The sequence below is a fragment of the Ascaphus truei genome, chromosome 2 (assembly GCF_040206685.1).
Source record: "Ascaphus truei isolate aAscTru1 chromosome 2, aAscTru1.hap1, whole genome shotgun sequence".
Lineage (NCBI taxonomy): Eukaryota > Metazoa > Chordata > Amphibia > Anura > Ascaphidae > Ascaphus > Ascaphus truei.
Window position 1 is genome coordinate 234,133,777 of NC_134484.1, and position 21,012 is coordinate 234,154,788.

General features: G+C 44.1%; 1 protein-coding gene and 1 non-coding gene across 11 annotated transcripts in view; one reads left to right on the forward strand and one right to left on the reverse strand.

Annotated features, from left to right (window-relative positions):
- The window catches only part of LOC142487165 (poly(rC)-binding protein 3-like), an 895,499-nt gene that overhangs the window by 805,148 nt on the left and 69,339 nt on the right, over nucleotides 1-21,012 (forward strand). For all 10 annotated transcript variants that reach the window (XM_075585956.1, XM_075585957.1, XM_075585961.1 and 7 more), the window contains one exon: nucleotides 10,431-10,562. In XM_075585956.1, coding sequence (XP_075442071.1) covers nucleotides 10,431-10,562 — 132 coding nt within the window. The remainder of the gene's footprint in view (nucleotides 1-10,430; nucleotides 10,563-21,012) is intronic.
- LOC142488917 (U5 spliceosomal RNA) lies at nucleotides 16,946-17,055 on the reverse strand. The gene has a single exon (XR_012799713.1). It is a non-coding gene; the product is annotated as a U5 spliceosomal RNA (small nuclear RNA).

A 21,012-nucleotide genomic window follows, 5' to 3' on the forward strand; every position in this document is an offset into this window, starting at 1 on the left:
CATTCCCAGCCCCCATCAACACCATCAGCACCCACACATCGCCACCTTTGCACCTCCCCCATCGGCACACCCACATCCGCACCCCCACATCAGCACCAAACCCTCCCAAATCAGCACACCAATACAATCACCATCAGTACAGCCACAGCAGCACTACCACCGCACATGGGCCGCGTGGACCACTCCCCACCCAAATGCCACACCCACACCACAAACATCCCGGGCAACGCCGGGGCTCTCAGCTAGTCTCATATATAGTGTGGGTGAGTAGAACATGCAGTGTTACCGGTGTGGTGCGTATACCTGCAGGCTCACAGGAGGTCTGAGCCTCCGCTAATGAGAGCCTGGGGTGAATCCTCTGGAACGTTTCTTGGTTCAGCGCCTCCACCTATGTAGGATTCTAGGGACGTGTAGAATGACCCTACATAGGAACCCAATCAGAAACCACACACACAGTCAGTGATTATATAATAACTAAGGACTTTACTTATGAACATATAAGACATTACACAACATCATAACCGTAGGCAATACTGGCGCACCTTCTACCCAATGTCTGGTGTTCCCACCCAGTGTCCTGTAACCCCCACCCAATATCCCGTACTCCTACGGAGATCGTGGGTGACTGCGCAGTCACTAAATTAATAGGCCTGTTGGTGCACATATAATACAGAGGTACCTTCCGAGCACTCCGATGCTCGGGCCTGCAACACTCTTCTCAAAGGGTCAATCGACGAGGACTCCTCCAACCGAACTCCTGCACTTGTGGACCGCTAGGGCGGTCCCCTCGGGAACACAGTCTCTGTGGACCCCAACGTGGGTCCAACCGCTTTCCGGAAACAGCAACCGCCGCTCTATCCCTATCTATCCCTAAAGTGACAGTAACCCTAACCTAGGGCCTGTCCCTGATGAACCGTAACCTGGGGTGGCTTGGGGGAAAACTCCTAGGGCCTGAAGGGTAATAACCTGCCCCTCTCCCCTAGCTACCCAAGTCCTATCTGTAACTCCCTAACTACTCCTAACTCCTAACACTAACACGCCTGGAGCCGACACACAGCTCTCACAATCAGCCTGCAGACAGTAACACACGCTGCACACACACTGCACTCATTACATGCAGCATCACATACAACACTCAACACAGCAACCTGGAACCCGCAGCAATTAATCCACTGCTCGCACGCTGTGCCTATTTGCCAGTGCGCACAGCACTACCCGCTGTGGCACTGCCAAACCTGCACCTTACACACACTAAGGGTGACCTCCCTATCTAGGGCCATCCCTTTCCAGTTACCCACTAACCTGGTGGGGAGTTGGGGCCTACCTGGAGGGTGAGGGTACCTATCTGGATGCAGGAGCTGCACTCACTCCCTGCATCCTTCCTTCCCCTTCAGCTCCGCTGCTCCAACTGACGTGACCAAAGCCCGGGAAATGTATCTATTCTCCCGGACTGAGAATCCTCCAGCCCTATTGGCCGCTATGAGGCACCTGGTGCCTGTCTCCCTATGCCTCCTGGGAGTTGTAGTTCCCAGGAGGCTGCTACAGCATTGGGGCCGCGTGCGCACTTGCCCTGCGCATGCGCAAACTCTCAATGGCCGCCGCACTGTTTCCTGCTCCTTCTCGCAGCCTCCCTGCGCATGCGCGAGCTAACTGGGCCGCCGGGGACCTACTGCGCATGCGCGAGTCTCTCCGCAATGGCGGCGCCCTATCCGCCCGGCTCCGGGAGCGCCGGGAGCCCTGAGATGCGCGTGCGGCCTTAGCAACCGGCCGCACGCGTCCCCGGCAACCCCCGAGCCGGGACCTGACCTCCCTCACCCGCGCGATTGTCTTGCGGGGCCGCCTTGTGACTCGGCGGTACCCGCGATCGCGCACCAGGGGAGGGGGGTGCTGGAACCTCAGGGAGACCTGGCTACACAGGCAATAACACACTCTTATAAAGTACACTACTAACACTCCCCCCGAGGGGGTATCTCCACCATGTAACTCAGTCCTCTCAGTGTCTCTTACTCCACTAGGAGTATACCCACCCCACCACCGTGTATCCCCACACCGTGTCAACAGCCTACCCCCTTTTGTCCCGTGGTCAGCGCTGCCACTATGTGAATAGGTAATGTTAGAATGGTATAGGTTGGTGCACTTATGAGGGTACCTGCCGAGCGCTCCTGCACTCGGGCCAGCAAACAACTTCGCAAAGGATCAGTCGCTTGGTGATTCTTTCTGATCCCGGGTCTCCTCGCACGGGGTCCGCCAGGGGCGATCCCACCCTGGAGATAGTCTCTGTCTCTGGGGTGCAGGCCTGAGCCCAAGCCTCCGTTCAGGGAGCGCAGTGTCCGCTGTGTCCCTATCTATCACTGACACTAACGGGATAAGTCCCTAACTTAGGGCCAGTCCCTATAGCACCACAAGCTGGGGGAGTTCAGGACCTATCAGGGGCCTTGGGGGTTTTCTGGCCTATTGCAGTGGGTCACAGACCCCTGCACTCACCTCTTTCCCCTAGCTCTCCCGGTCCAGCACTGACTAGCGTGGCTCAGTGCGCGAAATGTATCAATTCCCTGCAAGCAGGGAGCTCCTGCAGCCCTATTGGCTCCCTGGCGTCATGGGGCCGCTCTCGAGGCTCATGGGACTTGTAGTCCCTTCCAAGAGCCTTCCCTGGTAGGATAGCGTTCGCGCGCTTGTTCTGCGCATGCGCAAACTTCACTGCCGGTCCTCTGCGCCTAGATCTGTACTGCGCATGCGCCAACACTTAGAAGATGGCGGCGCCCTCGCCGCCCTGCTTCGGGAGCACCGGGAGCCCAAACGACGCGATCGCGGCCCTGGCAACCGGCCGCACGCGTCCCCGGCAACCCCCGAGCAGGACTCTGACCGCCCCCACCCTTCCGATCGGCCGACGGGACCACCATTTGGCTCGGCGGCCCCCGCGATCGCCAGGAAGGTGAGGGGGGCTTGGCATGCAGGGGGGGACCTGGCTACATATATATATATATATATATATATATATATATATATATATATATATATATTGGAGAAAGTTATATTTTAGTCTCAGAACTATTTTGGTATTCTTGTGAATTACATTTCTATCACAGGTTTACAAATAAAATATGATTAAACTTGGCCACTGTTTCGAAATAACACATTTCCTAATCAGTCTACTTGCTCGGTCATATATCACGTTGACGTATTATTGGCAAGCTACAAAGAAGTGTTCCATTGTTACTCTTTGTCTATGCAGTTGTTTTACTTTATCGCCCATTACAAGGTGAAATAACTCAGCATTGGAGAAGCAGCTTCACGGCAGATAGTAAAATAACTAGAGACAATCCCTTTCCTTCCTGCCGTTACTCAGCATCATATATGTGACATTAATATGATTCTCAAGTTACCATAACTGAGACTCCTCAGACATTCAGATCATGGGAGATTTACTTCTAGTAAAAATAACGATCACTCTACACTTCATCTCTTCAAAGAACTACAAGAGCAAACTATAACTTGCTGTTACCCCACAATTCAATTTATGTCAAGTTATTCTTGCAGGGATTTGAACCTGTGAAGCTCAGGTTACATAGACATTGCAGAGAGGAATTTCAGACATGTATGTATGTATGTCTTTATTTATATAGCGCCATTAGTGTACATAGCGCTTCACATTGTACTAATCATATAAATAACAAATAATACAAATAACAGATCATGAGAATAAGTGCTTCAGACATAAAAGTAACATTTCGGAAAAGGAGTCCCTGCTCCGAAGAGCTTACAATCTAATTATATCCTTACAATCTGTCCAGGAGCCGTAAAAGAGGTGTTGGGATTATCCTGATATAGGGGAGGTGGTACAGAATATACCATACTTTCATTTATTTCGTAAATAAAGGGAATATTTTTAAAGGGGTCTTCCTTTTTGAAAGCACGAGTTCATAATTATGTTCCTCCAATGTTCGGATTGTGTTCTTTTGAAATGAAGCCCATCTTAATACTTCTCAAAAGCAGACATAAAAGGAATGAACATACAGCAGGTCTCCGCTTTTCGGCGAGCCGCCAATACGGCAGTGCCGAGAAGGGGCCCGTCATGTCGCCGCCATGTTTGCGCATGCGCAGAACGGGCCGGCCAGGGGTCGCGCATGCGCAGAACGAGCCGGTCTGGGCTCGCGCATGCGCGGAATGGAGGGGTTTCCTTCTGTCGTGCATGCGCAGAACGGAGCATTGCCGGTCTGCGCATGCGCACCTAACGAAAATCGCTCGTTCCACTTTCTGGTGATTTTCGCTTTACGGCGGGTCCTCAGAACAGAACCCGCCGTATTAGTGGGGCCCTCCTGTATGTAACATGTAGATTACGTAGTTTAGTTGGTACGTACTTTAAAGTAAGTAAGATGGGTATTATACTGGTGACAATATCTAACAAGTGGATTAGAAGTTGCAAACATTAAGTGTACCATACTGACCAGAAAGAAGCAGAGGGAGAAAGATGAATTAATATTCAACGTTATGGCCTGGATATATCAAGCTGCAGTAACCTAAAAATGCGTCATTAACGTCCCCAAAAAGAGCCTTATTTTTATTATGCAGTATATCAACGTTGTACCGGCAAAAAGAAAACTTTTTTATCGGATCTGTTAAAAGTTTCGGATCCGATAGAAAAGAGGCCTAATACCGCATTTTTAAGTAAAAACAGCCATACATCAAGTTTCGATATTTATCAGAACAAGGTGAACGCCAGAAAGACTGTGTGACGAGAGGGGGTAACCAGACTATACAATAAAGATTTAGCCCTCTGGTTACCCCTGAAACCATGGGGTCCCTGGCAACTTAATAGCACCATAAGCCAGGGACCAGGGATTATACATGTGGAAAATAAAGTGACCCTTGCTTTTTTCTGTTTTCATGTTCCCTTGGCCCTAGAACGGTGAAACTTCATATGTGTAAGTTTTAGGTGGGGTATTTGGGTAGAAACACAATTATTTTGTTTGCAGGAGTTTGGGGGCCGAAGATACCGGTAGTCCTTTAATTCTCCCCGGTGAGCAGGCATGATTTGCCGGTACACGGGGTGAATTACACCGGGGCAACCCAGTGTCCCCCAGACTCCTGAGTTTAGAGCCCAAATATCCCAAATCCATTTTCCTTATAAGTATAAGGTTCCCCAAAGTGTATACTTTATTAAAGTGTACTTTATAATGTTTTATACATTTGTTATAAGGCTCTATACAGTCAGCCAGGGCATCAGCATAGGTGTCGTCATGTCTGTATAGAGTCCGTAGTTCAAAGAGGAGAGATTGACCAGTGGTGAGAAGACCATTTGGTGGACGAGGAAGGGCGAATTGCCAAATCCGGAGAACAAAGGGCACTCTGTGGGGACACCTTTTGTATCTGCTAGACTTGGAGGAGCCTGCCCAGCGGGTCGCAATGCGTTAGCTAAGGGAGATACAGCTCGGAGGCGTTTCTCTCATTGGCTAAATCATATTTCCCACTAACCCGGCTTTTCGAGCCGCCTATGCACGCCTCCTCCTCTGACGTCAGCCAAGAGACGAGCCACTGTTTCTATTGGCTAGTGGGATAGGGTCCCTTCTTCCTTCATGCTGAACATAGCTCAGCGGATGGTATGTAAGGAGAAGCCCCAGTCAGAGAACCAGATGATTTTGTGGCTTGAGTCGATGAAGCGAGGGTGGACTTTTCAAAGTTGCTCTGTTCCAAATTGCAGAGCAACCGTCTTCGTTTTGAAGCTAGGAAAGTCTGCCCCATAGAGACTGTCAGACGCGAGGACCAATTTCTCATTTTAGAAAGTAGTGGTCAAGATTTCTTGCTGAAATCAGTTCCAGGACAATCAGGACGAGGTCCCGGTCAGGATTTTCTACCGAATCTCAGTCCAGGATGTCTGAGACAAGGTCCCAATCAGGGTAAGCCCTTGCAAGCTGGCGCCCTTCACCTAGGAAAGGCTAGATCTCAATCCCCAGACCCTAGTAAGTGTGTATATTTCTGTCTTTTGTATTTCTGTTGTGTTTTCGAGGTTTTAGTCAAATAAACCCCATTTTATTTCACTGCCTTGTTTTGCCTCTTAAATGATCCAGGTATAAATTTGTTAAAAGTCCTGGTCTCCCATGACAGACCGCAAATTATTTATCACCTAATCCAGGCTGGCGTTATCTCTGTCTTTCCTATGTATATAATGGTCAATATACTGGCCATTATATACATAGGCCAGATAAACTAAACCAACCTGAAATCGGTGATAAAATAGTTATTCAAATACATTACAGTACATATTAACCTCTTAGTATCGCACAGGTCAACAACTAGTCATGGATTTGCATGACTAGTTAACCACAAAGGGCAAGAAAGAGATCAATATAAACATAAAACTATACTACCCACCCCCCTTGGTCACCTTGGGCCTAACCACTAAGGCAATGAAGGGGTTAACTCCCCCCCCCCTCGTAACCCTCATCACCCACCCCCCGGGAGTCTAAACCATCCTCCCCTGGCAACTACGCCCTTCACTCATCCTCTTTACAACTTTCCCCCTACCCCCTATCCCATCCCCCAAGCAGGAGATTGCCGGGGTAGAACGTGGAGTCTCTGTAACTCTCTTACCTTCTCCTTCACGATCTCCTCCTGTCAGTGTCCTTCATCATGGCGCTGCGATGTCAAATGACAACGGGACGTAATGTGTCGTGACGACTTGTGACATTACGTTGCTGTGATGGCGCATGATGTCGTGATGTCACTTAACGTCCCATTGTCATGGCAACATAACGCCCTTTCATGATGCGGCACCATGATGAGGGACACTGACAGGAGGAGATCATGAAGGAGAAGGTAAGAGGCCCCGCACACTGCCCTGCACCGAGCCCCACCATTCTCCTATCCAGCCCTGATTCCTACTAGTCAAATGTGGCTAATAGTGATTTTTGGGCATTAACCAAAATAAAATACACATATAAAATTTAAAAAAAAGAACATTAAAAATAAATGTTAAAGTTGAAACCATTGCTTGTCACTATGGATAACTAGGCACTCTCAAAGGGGGGCATAAATACCCACATTGGTAATAAATGGTAAGCTATAATTAAAGATACATTTAATTAACAATATTATAATACATTAATAACACCCCCTCATTACCTTAGTGGTCAAGCACCAGGTAGTGAAGGGGTTAACCCGCCTGCCTCCCCTCCCCGGGAGGACTAACCACCTGCCCCGGTGCAACAGCCCCCATCACCAACCCCCCAAACAAACCTACCCCTACCCCGCTAAAAGAATACCCAAGATACCCATTAGCCAAATGTGGCTAATAGTGGTTTTGTGCATTAACGGAAAAAAATATAAACGTTTAAATAAAAAACAAGAACGTTCAAAATACATTTTAAACATTGATTGTAACTATGGATACCCAAGCCCTCTGAATGGTGGCCTAGATTGCCACATTTTCAATCAATGGCAAGCTATAATAATTACAAAATGAACAATATTAAAAGACATTAGTGGCTAAATGATAAGGTAAAATTGGTGTTAACCCCTGCTGGCATCCCCCCCAGGAGGCCTAACCACCCTCCATTGGTGCAACTATCCTTATCCTTATCATCCACCACCCAACAAGCGTACCTCCCACAGTATTGGGCAATAGTCTTATTAGCCAAATGTGGCTAATAGGGCGTTTGCCTATTGAAAAAGATAAAAATATATATGAAACAAAATTGACATCATACATACATCATAAATACAAAGCCATCAAATCCATAGATTTACACTGTGGCTACTTAAGCCCTCTACAATGACCTAAATAGCCACATTTTCAATCAGTGACCACCTTAAATAAATAAATGTGTTACTTAACTCTGCCGGGATTAAGGCCGTCCTCTTCATCCTTAGGGGCACCCACTGAAAAATCCAATAAAGGGCCGATGCCCAGCAATAAAAATGAAACCAATAAACAATCCCTAACCAATGGCCTAGAATAATATAAAAACACAAAAACCATACAAAATAATCTCATATTCTTTAAAAGAAGAAGTGGAAGTTTACCTTTGTAAATAAAATGAATAGGATACTCCACTATAGTGTACATTACTAAAAATATTCAGAATCAGTTACAGAATTCGAAGTACAAACTTGACGAATGCAACATTATTAGTTGTATGCACTAGAATAGCATTATACCTATTTAGTTAAAAATAACGAGTAAGGAGTGCACTAAAATAGTAATGAAATTGTGAAAAAGTATAGCTGGGTTGTCTGAACATATGACATTGATAAACAATATTTTAAGCATAGATCCAACATTTAGCAAATCCTGTACAGCAGATCAGTTAGAAAGGGCCCTCTGTCATCATTAGTCAAGTTGTTCATTGCCCTTTGTTGTAATTTCATACTATCCCAATATCACTGTGACTGAAACATGGGATATGTTTTTACAGCTGCATGTCAGAGCTTCAACTGCTAACCCCTAGTGTCTGTCTCATACATTCCTATCACACTTCTGAATTGCTATTATCTCCATGCTATAATTAGAAGTCCATAGTTGAACATTATATTCCCTCTGCTGCCAAAAACAAGTTCTGCGTTAGGTTACTGTGACCCGCTTGGAACTTGTTTTTAGTATCAATTGAAATTGCATTCAACAATCCACTCTATACATTACGTCAGATTACTGGCAAATTTCACATATTCCATATATTCCACAAATGATATATATATTTCACCTAACCCTAACGTATGGTGACTTCATCAAGTTAGAAAACAAGTGTCATACACACATTTAGGAACAATCCCCCAAAGCTCGTTTCTGTATATATTTATTGTTACAGTACCACCCTGTCTCTCAACACGTTTTGCAAGTTATTGGTGGATTTTGTGATAATCCCCAAGAACATTGCTCATTTTAGAACAGGTGTTCCTCATACTCTCCTAATACGCTGTAAAACAAAGGCCTTCAACAGACCCTCTTTCCCTCATTCCACACGTCCATGACCTTGTCAAAACAAGAATTCTATATGTAAATTCAATTTGCAGAGAAACTATCTTATTATTTATCTTGTTCAAGTTGCAGGAGGATAAACTGACGAGACTAAGATCACATTGTCTGCGGCTGCTTTAGGAAATAACTGAATTTGCAACCATGTCTCTATACAATTTTAGTGCCTTAACCCCCTTTCAAAAGACCCTGCAGAGCCGTATTGAGTAAAGCACTTTAAGCTCCTCTAAAACAAAATTAGTTGAAAGTGCAACTGCCGATCTACCTTTTTGTTTTAAATCACAAATTCTAATCAATTTCATCTTACAATTAATCCTTTTTTTTCTGCTCAGCACCATCACTTTCCCCATAGATTTTTATATAATGCAGCAGTTCAGAGGTAGGCCTATCTGCTTGCAATATTTGGATTTTCAAAACACCACAGGGAATTTGTATCAACGTAAAGAAAGCGCGAATGGAAGTTTGTTTTGATGCATTTGCTCCATGTTCTGCTCGTGTTTCGATCAAATATAAGAAAGAGTTTCCTACATGTGATGCAAATTGCAAGCCCCGCCAATTATCTTTTAATGCAAATGCAAGATGAAAAAGTGATGGACAGAGGTACATCTAGGGTTCATGTAACTTCTGCCTAACTCCTCTTATGGACACTCCACGTATTGCAAGCTGGCCCACATGGTGCAAAGATTGCAGCAAAGAACTTGACACATTGACACGACCTCTATACATTGACACGACCTTTATACATTGACACGACCTTTATACATTGACACGACCTTTATACATTGACGCGACCTTTATACATTGACGCGACCTTTATACATTGACACGACCTTTATACATTGACGCGACCTTTATACATTGACGCAAAGAAGCGCAAGATGAAAATTACACCATTTGTATCAATCTTGATCCAAATTAGCTGAAATACACCCACACCCCCCCTATCTAAATTGAACCATAATATTATATTTTTATCTGAATGGAAAAACATTCCATATCATGGTCATCCTTTCCCATCCATTTTGTTTAAAAAAAAAAAAGGTTTACTGTACATATTTTCATATATATATATATATATATGAATTTTAACATGTGAAGCACTTTATTTCTTTTCTTATTTACAACAGGAATTTAAAAAAGCAAGGGGAAGGGAATCGTCATGTTTGTTTCACTCAATATGCCGGTGAGATTTTTGCATGACTCCCAACTAGTACGGGGTCAAGATTGGGCACAGATAACATCTACTTACAATGATGTCTTTGATTTTTAAAAAAAATGTCCACCATAAGCGTACAACAACAATTCTGTATAGTTTAAACCTGTTAACCATGTCAATGTCCTTAGTTCTGGGTTACGTGGCGCTGTACCTTTACAATTCAGCAGATTCTCAGCCTTTCCCTAGCTCATGTATGCCATTCCGTGACATAACCAGGTTAACTATGATGTAACAATGTCGTTACAGGACATAAACGCTTCCATGACAAACAGCACAGTGACCAGCAAACCACCGGTGACACTACGGCTCGTTGTCCCCGCCAGTCAATGTGGCTCTCTGATAGGGAAAGGAGGATCTAAAATCAAAGAAATCAGAGAGGTAAGTGGTGGGAAGAAACCGACAGCAATGCTCATTTGTACCGCTTCTTTTTATTTGTGACATATTTCACCAGAAAATAGTACATTCAGAGTTGCCTAAAGTGTGTCCTTCTGTAGGCACGTCTTACAGTACAAATAATATGTATTTTTAAAGGAGCAATCCAAGCAATTTCCCATGTATTTTTTTTTAAAAATCTGTTCTGTAGTATCAGATAATAATTACTGCATATTTGTATTATCAATATTATTCAACTCTTAATAACATTTTTTTATATTTCAAACATTTTTATTGTTTTCTGACAGGGGTACATTCACATCACATGGTTGTTTATAGACAGTAAACTTAATTAACATATACATTTAAAAGTGAACAACCCGAAGCATCTCAAGGTTGATTGATCGAGAAGAGGTGATCTGCCCCTAGTATTTTGTAACCTCCTATGCATTTAGATTCTACTATGTAGATCCCGTCCGGGAGAATTAACAGTTTTAGGAGGATCTTAGATCCAACCCCTTATATTAGTACTGTAAAGGATAGGCAGAGAGAGAGAGGGGGAGAACCCCTCTTCTTCTGTTCTTCTCTCTTAATAACATTTTTAATGAGTATTAATATACTGAGCACGTTTGATTTCTATAGCAGATTTTAATACTCTTCCCCAGCAGTGTAAGATCTTTGCAACACTTTCCGGTTTGTGATCATTTGTTACCAATATTCCCAGCACTTTGAGTTGCAAACTGTATCAATAGATAATGTTACCTTAGTAATATAGGGATATATTGAAGCTGCTGAGTTACACTGACTGAAAGATTGATTGAAACTGAAAGGCAGCTAGTTAGTTGTAGGCAGATCTTTGCTGATTGATCACGGGGAAACTACTCGATCGGCAGCTTAGGTCACTCGTTTTCAATAAAGGTAATCAAAAGCTGCATATATTAAAACAAAAAAATATATATTTTTTACATTTACGGTTGGATTGCCTCTTTAATATGGCACATACAGTATATACAGCTCTATACATACAATATAAGGCATTACAAGCTCCATAAACGTGAAATAACGTACAATATGACAAGTTAAATAATGCATGCGTTATCACCATAACCATTGTTTTCAATAGAGCTAAGGTTAAATAACGGGAGTAGTAACGTCTGCTACATCTGTACATGAGGATACAGCCACAACGAATTCCTGTTATGAAGAACATACAATCATAATTCTGATAGATACACAGACATAAAGTGACTTTAACAAAATCTGTATAGATACTTGTGCTCCAGAGCTTTCAATACTAAGCCACTCTTGAGATTACCAATCTCAGTGGCAGTATTTTGTCAAAAGTTTCATTAAAATCTTTGAATGAAACAGAAATAGCAATGTTAGTCCAGTTGCGATAGTACAGAGTGAATGAGTACTTCAGTAATAGGTGTGTAACCCTCACTGCACTGCTTCCTAGGGAGGTTATATCGGTGCGGTGTGTATATGGTGACGAAATAATATTGCTGAAATGAAGATACTGTTGATATATTATTGAAATGGACTGTGGGTCTCTGGAGAAGGATTGAAAGTGATGTTCAGTTTCCATTTTGTAAAGTCAGTTATGTCTAGTATCCATTTTGTGAGTAAGAATGTGCCTGGTGGGAATGGGAGATTTCGCTTCTAAGTTGATTTACGACTGTGCCTAAAGTAACGCCCACATTCTTGTGATAGTGAGTACCAGGTACCTATTCATAGCTATTTTGAGGCTGTAAGATGATTGGTTTAAGAAATAAGGAGTGGTTAGTATAATCTGCCTAGTAACAGTTTTAGACAAAGAAACCAGAAATGTATAAAGGTTGCTGCCTGGACACTCCCTGGCAGCGAGAGTCTTGTAGACTTTTGAATGAGTATGCTGATACTGTACAATAAACGATTTATTATCAACTGAACCCCGTTTGTCAATTTGGAACATTGACAATGGCTACTCCGCATTGTTTCACGTTGACTCAGGGTGCTAACATTTAGGCGGCGAGGCAATGAAGTAGCAAGGTTGTTAAATAATGGGCGCCAGGAACTGTTATAGTACAAATGTCATTTATTTGTGTCCCCAAGCTCAGGGACCACTCATATATATCTTGGCACATTGTACATGGTTTTCATTCAAATACATACACAAATACTTTTCTTCCATCAGGGCCAACTCTTAACACTTCATTGGAGGTACTGTAGTGCCGACGAGTATTCTAAAACAAATCATGGGCAATCACCAACAAGACCCAGGTACATGCTGGGTACATGCTGGGTACATGCTGCAACATTTCAGTGACATTTCTGCAGACAGACTAATGGCCCATCGGATTAACAGCGGGGGTCCCTGTCAGACCCATTCAAACTGAATGGGACTACCAGGGACCCCTGCTGTGTTAATCCAATGGGCCATTAGTCTCTGCAGAAATGTCACTGAAATGTTGCAGCATGTACCCAGCATGTACCCAGAAGGTACCTGGGTCTTTTTGGTGATAGCCCCAGATTTTCCAAGGCAAGTTTGGTTTTAGAATACTCGTCGGCGCACCTGTACTCTGACATAGTTGCTGAGGTAGTCGTGGGACCCGGCCCCCATTTAAGTAGTGATCTGACTATTTGGGGCCCCTACGAGAAATCCTGATGGGTTTCCTATTGCTCGACCCAGTACCTTGCTCTAGGTTTTTGGGAACTGCCCCTTCCACACAGACTGAGGAACGTTAACACTGATCCGCGGTTAGAGCTGATCAGCAGGCACCCAGGAGCCCTCTTTCCTGAGGCCCTCTATGGCCGTATTCCTTTTACTAAACTGTACAGCACTCCATTCCATCTTTAGGCTTTGGTCCCGCTGCGTCCGGCTGCATGCGTGTTACCCACCATCACCTGGTATTCTCCCGAGCCGGTCCCAGTCCCCCCTCGCTGCATGGCTCACTACGCGCTGTGACGCGTCAGCCGCCAGGGGATGCAAGAGAATTTAGATCCCTAGCGTTGACGCGTCACGTGGTGAGTGAGTTAGCCAATGAGGAGGTAAGGAGGGGAGCAGGGAAGGAGCTACGGGAGGGAGGCGGGAGGAAGTGTGTGTGTGTTGTGTGTGGGAGGGGGAGAGGCGAACGGACCCTCCGCTGAAACCACGCCCCCGCTCCAGCTCCCGCTCCCTACAGACCGCAGGTAGCGGTCACTTGCCTCTCAGTGCGCCGCCTGCATTCAGTGCGGGCGTGCTGACTGAGGCAGCGGGGCCTTGCCTTAGGGACTCCTTACTTAAGGGATACTGTCCCTATATACTACAAATGTCTATGCTATTACTTTACTAACATTACTTATGTACACTCCCCTCAGGACCTCCGGGAACCTAACTTTCCAGAACAGTCCCTCCTCCTTAAATCCCCCTGCGTGACACATGGATCCCCATAGCAACCAGGGTGGGGCCCAGCATAAACTAGTATTACTAGTAACCCTTTAGGAGGGGGGTTACACTTGATACATTTTTTTATTTTGACTAACAATTGGTATCACCTAATATTGAAGTACTCATTTACTATAAGAATCGTTGAAGTCTCTAAGCTTCTTTGTGCTGAATCTGTAGTAACCAGATACGTGCATAACCTGCTTATAAACAAAACACTCAAAACACAGACACATACGTATGCTCTTAGACATGCATTCATTTTATCTTCTGACAATTAAAGAAACATTTGAACTAAAACACAATATTTCAGTTTAAAGGCTGCTGAGGCAAAGAAAATACACAAATGTGCCAAAAAGGGAAAATCTCTCCAGAAATAACCTATCTTTAAAGTGAGCTCTTTGATACCCTTTAAAACAGATTACAACCTGATTTGTATTTATTTTTACTAACTGTTTTTTTTTAACATTTTATTTACAGTTTTATTTTAAAAGGCCCAAGTAGAGTGTGTTTCCATGGCAACTTCTGTTGTTTACAGTATATCCACTTGCTACATTCACATCAGGAGCTGTTTTCATTGACTACAAAGGGCCTTATCAGTGAAGCTGTCTTATTCTGAACTGAAATAAGGATATTTGAAGTTTAATAACGTCAATAAGTGAGGGGGATTAGTAGCCATTCACTCAGATGTTGCTCAACACCCTGGGGCCCAGTTCAAGACTTTAGCCCTTGGCCCTGGGAAAGCTGTTGGCGGCCTTGATTGCACCAGCAAATTTTCTAGATGACTTTGTAAATCTGCCCAATAATCTTCTGTAGGACAGGCTCATAAGTGTTGTCTACATGTTGGTTTCCATCTCTCGACTTTAGAAAACCACATCCGTTTTCTGCCTCGTTCTTTCATGTTTGTGTTAGTAAACACATGTAAAGCTAAGGAAAGAAAAAAGATGTGTATTTTCCTTATGACTGAAGCTTGCAGTGGTCCTGCTTTCCTGTCAAACTGTGGTCCAAGTACCGCAGACAATGCTAAAGCTGTGGCTATGGAGAGAATGTCAGGATATATCTGATGGCCTTAAAAATGGCTGCTGGGCCTACCTCATAATTAGAAAAAGTACTTTTTTCATATAGCGTGTACAGTGTAAGCAGCACTATATAGTACATAGCATTTTTGATAGAGAATACAGTATGTTACTGCCTTATGTAGGTTACAGTTACACGTGAAACTTTCAATCAAAGCAGCAAAGTGTGAAAAATCCTATTTTTTTTTTTAAATAAATCAGTACTGTAGTATTAGATAATACCAGACCATACCGTCAGCATTTTTGAAGTGAAACTTCTTTAGTGGCACCTAGTCATGATGGGACAAAACTGGATAAATGGAGACGAAATGTGAAACGGAAGTGACGTCATGTAATGGCCGCCGCTCCCCCCACACGCCCGCTGTCACGGCGCCGGCGCCGCTCCTAACGGCCGCTGCTCCCCCCACACAGCCGCTGACATATGCGGCAGTGGAGATAGCCACCGGCGCCGCTCCTAACGGCCGCCGTTTCCCGCCACTGCCCGCGACCGCTGCCATGCCGCACATGCACAGTTGTGATGGCACCGCTGACGGACGCCACACATGCGCAGAAGCGGATGGCAGCGGCGCCATTCCCCCCACACGCACCGCTGACATGCCACGCATGCGCCGCGGGAAGCGGGGGGTTTGAGCGCACCGCTTCCCACGCAGCACTGCCAGAGGGGGGGGGGGGGAAGGAAGAGCGATGAGTGCGTGCGCGCACACGTGAGTTACTGTGGGGGGGTTTGAGGTCTCTGGGGGCAAGCTGGTTCCTGGGTTTGCTCTTGGGCCTGGCCGGGGTTGTTAGAGCTGGGCTGGACAGGACCTTGGCAGGGCTGGGCATGGAGAAGGAGTCCTGGAGCTACTGTGCGAAGTGATAGTCCATGTCCTCTGGGATCTCCCACACCAGCATCCGGAGGTCGCACTTTTCACAGCTCACTATGTCCTCCTCGCTAGGACTCATGAGACACACCTAATTTTGCCCTGTCCTGTGCTCTACTGGCTGCATGCAGGACCCTCCAGCGAAGCCTGTGAAAGAGGAGCAACCTGCGGGCTCTGCGTGTGCACTGCCACCAGCGGACTCTGTGCGGGCACTGCCATCTGCAGGCACTGGGCGGGCACTGCCACACACACACATTGACTGACACACATTGACTGACACACATACACACACACACTGACTGACTGACACACATACAAACACACACTGACTGACTGACTGACACACATACACACACACACTGACTGACACACATACACACACACACACTGACTGACACACATACACACACACACACTGACTGACACACATACACACACACACACTGACTGACACACATACACACACACTGTCTGACACACATACACACACACACTGACTGACTGACACACATACACACACACACACACTGACTGACACACATACACACACACTGACTGACACACATACACACACACACACTGACTGACACACATACACACATACACACACACACACTGACTGACACACATACACACACACTGTCTGACACACATACACACACGCGCACACTGACACACGCGCACACTGACACACGCGCACACTGACACACGTGCACTCTGACACACACACTCTGACACAAGCACGCACACTCTGACACACACACACGCACACTGACACACATATACACTGACTGACACACACACACACCAGTGATGCGCCGAACACCGACCCTGAATGATGTGCCTATTCCCCCCCCCCCCCCCCCTGTGAGCTCCCCCACCCGCTCAACATCCATGATGCCGGTACTGCTGCCACTGCACTGCTGCCATTAAACATGACCCCGCCAATCAAATTTACTCATGCTCTAAGCAGTAATAATATTATTGTTACTTTATTTGTTGCTGACAACACACAAAGAAGTTTCACTTACTATGCGTGTGCACAGCACACACAGCTTTTTTTAAACTCCTAATGCTATTTTTTATTTTTTTTTCCTCTCCACGGAAATCTTTAGTAAAAGGCGAAAGATTTATTCGATTTGAAGAGAAACCAAAGTATATTTGTAATGATTTTTAATGTACTGATCATCCTTTGGTTGCAACATCAACCATTTAGAAAGTCATATCCACTTCCTCTTTCGAAACAGGCTCTGACACACACCTTTTGGAGCTGTACCCTTTGACAACAAAGTATCCCAAACACATCTGTTGCTGTGTTCCAAACAGCAGACTGACTCTTTCTCTTAGTAATATAATGTTACATATCAGCTGCAACATTTCACTGGCTGCAGCACAAAGTTAGAAGGCGGCCTTTTCGTTAGGCACACAATCAGGATTTTGACAGATTTACAACAGGAGCAGAAAACGATTGGCAGCTTAGGTAAGAATTTACAAATATACATTGTCACATGTTTTACATATACAAATAAGAAGAGAACAAAGGGGGTTGGGGGAGTGTAGTATTGCTGCTGTAAGGTCCTAAATGAGTTGCTAAACAAGTTGCGGTTGTGTCAGTGTTTGCGAACCATTCGCCAATGTGCATTGCAATTTGTTGAAAATGTTTCTAAAATTCACTTGATGCTGAGACTATGAAGCGCTATGTATATTAATGGTGCTATATAAATAAAGACATACATACATACATATACATACATAGGGGACACAACCCATGATTTGCTTACTGCTTGGCAATATTTTGCTGACAGCTTACTAATTTGGCAACATTATTAGCCCATTGAGGCTTGGCACATTTAGCAAAGAATCGAATTTGGGGGGGGGGGGGGACATAACGTTCCCCTGTTACTCTAGTTACTGTACAATCTAATTTCAGTGACTTTGGCAAAGGGAGAGGGAGTAACTTGAACAAGATCACAGACATTCACACCAGGTTGAACCCCTTCACAGGCAGCGACCCTGCCACTGGGTCTTTCCTAGCACTTACTATTGGAAAGTATGCATATAGCTGACAACAATAAAAACACCATTGGGATCATTTATTAAAGGATGTTGCGTTCAATTTGTTTGATGGAGTATACAGCATGTGCCTGCTTAGAAGCTTATGAACATAAATGTGTGCTGAATCCTTTCTTTGATTTTAAAAGCCCGTTGCAAAGTTCATCTTAGAACTTTTTAATAGAAAACGAAAAAAATAATTGCAGAGAAGTAATGTCCTCTGCTATTAGGTGACACAATGTAACATTGTGCGTTGAACAAAAAGAATGTAAGACCTTAAAATAAGGCAGAAGAATAAAGTAAACCAGTGGTATTGACTGCATGTTTGTAGTGTGCGCTGTCTGCAAAAGAAGAAAGAGAATGTTTTAGGAGTGCATTTTTTGCCTGTGGGTTGCAAAGTGCTTTTCAAGACTGGTTTAGCCTTAAGGGAACACTTGCGCATTGCTATTATTCAAGAAGTCTTTTCCAAGCGGAAAAAAAAGCAGTTGGCTTTCAATGTGCAGAACAAAAAAAAAAGAGATCTTGTATACCTTCAGTTTCTTTTTAGATATTAAAAAAAATACCTAGAGGTTCACACGGATAGCCTTCTGCAAAATGTGTTGTTTTCGTGTCTGCAGATCTTTTATTTAGCTTAACTAGTTAGAATAGTCTGAAGGCAGCGCAAGCTTTTCAAATGTCCATGCTTTTTTTGGTACAAAAAGCAATTTAACTTGTTCTCTTTGATAACTGTGCAGTACCTCTTAGCAATAAGGTGAAACAATGGCACTGGTGTGCTAATGGTTAAATGTCATTTTAAAGTGCTTTTTCAGTAGTATTTTATGAACATGGGAGAAACTTGGAGAGTTTCACATTCTTCAGAACTCTGTTCTGCATAATGTCAATACGTGTTAAGCTGAAGCAAATGTTAGAAAGTCCCAGCAAAGCTCAAAAAATGCATTATCGCCCATTCACAGAGAGAAGGGAACATGCTGTGTGCTAAAGTCATTACAGTCATCAACTTAATAATTCCAGGCATAACGATTCATGGGAGCGCCTTCAGTGGGCCTTATGAGCAACCAAGAGTGGTTCTAAGCTGTAAAAGACATTAAAATCACACCCAAAAACATCAAGTAGCAAAACAACTTACATGTTTATTATCATAGTCAACATTTCAGTCTCAAAATGAGGTAAAGATAGAAAAAAGAGACCAGTGCAAAATTCCCTGGTGTCAATATCAGTGTTTAAAAAAAAAAAAAAAAAAAAAAAAAAAAAAGATATATTTAATCTAATAAAGTTACAGTCCTTGAAAGGTGCCACTCCAACGAAAAAAGGCTTTCCAGGGGGTATCAATGCTTTTTTCAAAGAACTCTGGAGCGCAGCTTCTTTCAGGATACGGAAAAAGCTAGATATGGTGCAGTTTGTCTGATCAGAAAATATACCCAAGAGTAAACAATTGCCAGTGCACTCGCATTTGTGAAAATAAATACAGGTATAAGCTCTGCAGATACGGTTGTGATACCCAGGCCAGGTCTTCTTATATACTGTATCTCAGAGCAGAAGCAGAAAGAGAGCATATATAATGTAAAAAAAAAAAAAAACTTTTTCATGTAAAGATATTAAAATTTTATATTTTAGTGTAGTTAGTGGCATATTTGATTGATTTTTTTTTATAATTAGCTTGCATGTAAACCATGTACTATATGTGATGGTGTTTCCCCTACCCTCTGGGAAATCTGCCTATTACAGTGAGTGTAGTGCTGGATACCTGCTGGCTTACAGGATGCTAAGTCGTCCGCCGGTGGTAGTGGGGACATCAGGACTGGCTTCTGGGGTAGATGACTGGTCTTTATCTCATGGCGATCAGCGCCTCCATCTGCTGCAGGCTCCAGGGATGTGGAGACAATAAAAAACAGAGAAAATACTGTGCGCTACTATCTAACCCAGAATTTAGAATATAAATATAGTGCAGTGACTAAACCACATAAATAAGTGACCAAGAAATAAATCACAATAACCACAGTGAGGGTGTATATATGAAGAAAATTATATCACATAACCGTGTATTTGTAGAGGCGTCTGCTGCTATAAACACAGGGGGTGGCTCAGCACCCCCCACACTCTAAGAAATAGAAAGAAAAGAAACAGCGCACAACGCCAAATAGTGAAGCAAGTAATGCTATGTATTAGTAATTACAGGGTAATAAATCTGCGTACATCAAAACAGTGGAATAGGTGCATTTAGTGTGTTTCACACAAGTTACCACTCAGCAACTGTTGTCAGAAGAGTCTGCAGCTTGCTTCTCTCAGCGGGGGCGCTACGTTGGTTCAGGAGCAGGATTAATGTCCAAAACCCCTCATCCAGCAGTACATCGCTCCCAAGGGGATTTCCCTTTACAGCAACCACGCTCCGTTGCAGGTATTGGTGCTTGGTGGGACCGCTCGCGCTTCCAAGCCGTCTGGTGCAGCTCGTGTGGCTCAGCGAGCAGATCCACTGTACGGGGGTGAGACCTCAGCTCTGCAAGGGTACACTCGGCATGCCGCGTTGTCGCTCTGTCGCGGGATACTGCGTGATGACGTCACAGTCTCTGCAGCAGCGAGGGAACCGGCAGGGAGGCAGTCAAAGTCTTTCAAAGTCTCTCAAAGTCTCTCATATGCCCCAAATTACCACTGGGAGTAATACTAGCAGGGTGAAGCCAATGGAGGCAATGGCAATATTAAGGCACTAGATAAAAATCATCCAACATGTTTCGTAGAATAAACTACTTCTTCAGGGAATAATTTAGCCATTACCCAGAGGTCTTAAGTACCTAACAAAGGTGTCTCATTGGTCAAACAATTAAAAATGGACCAATCATCTAGACTAGGTAATGGTTAAAGTGATAGGGAAGATGAAATCATTACTTTTAAAACAACAACTTTATTAACTACATACATAATAAAAAGATTTTATAAACATATAAACTAAGCCTAGCATAAATAATTAAAAACATGCTGGTATAAAAGAAACACCTCCCTGCCGGTTCCCTCGCTGCTGCGGAGACTGTGACTGTGACGCCAGACGGCTTGGAAGCGAGAGCGGTCCC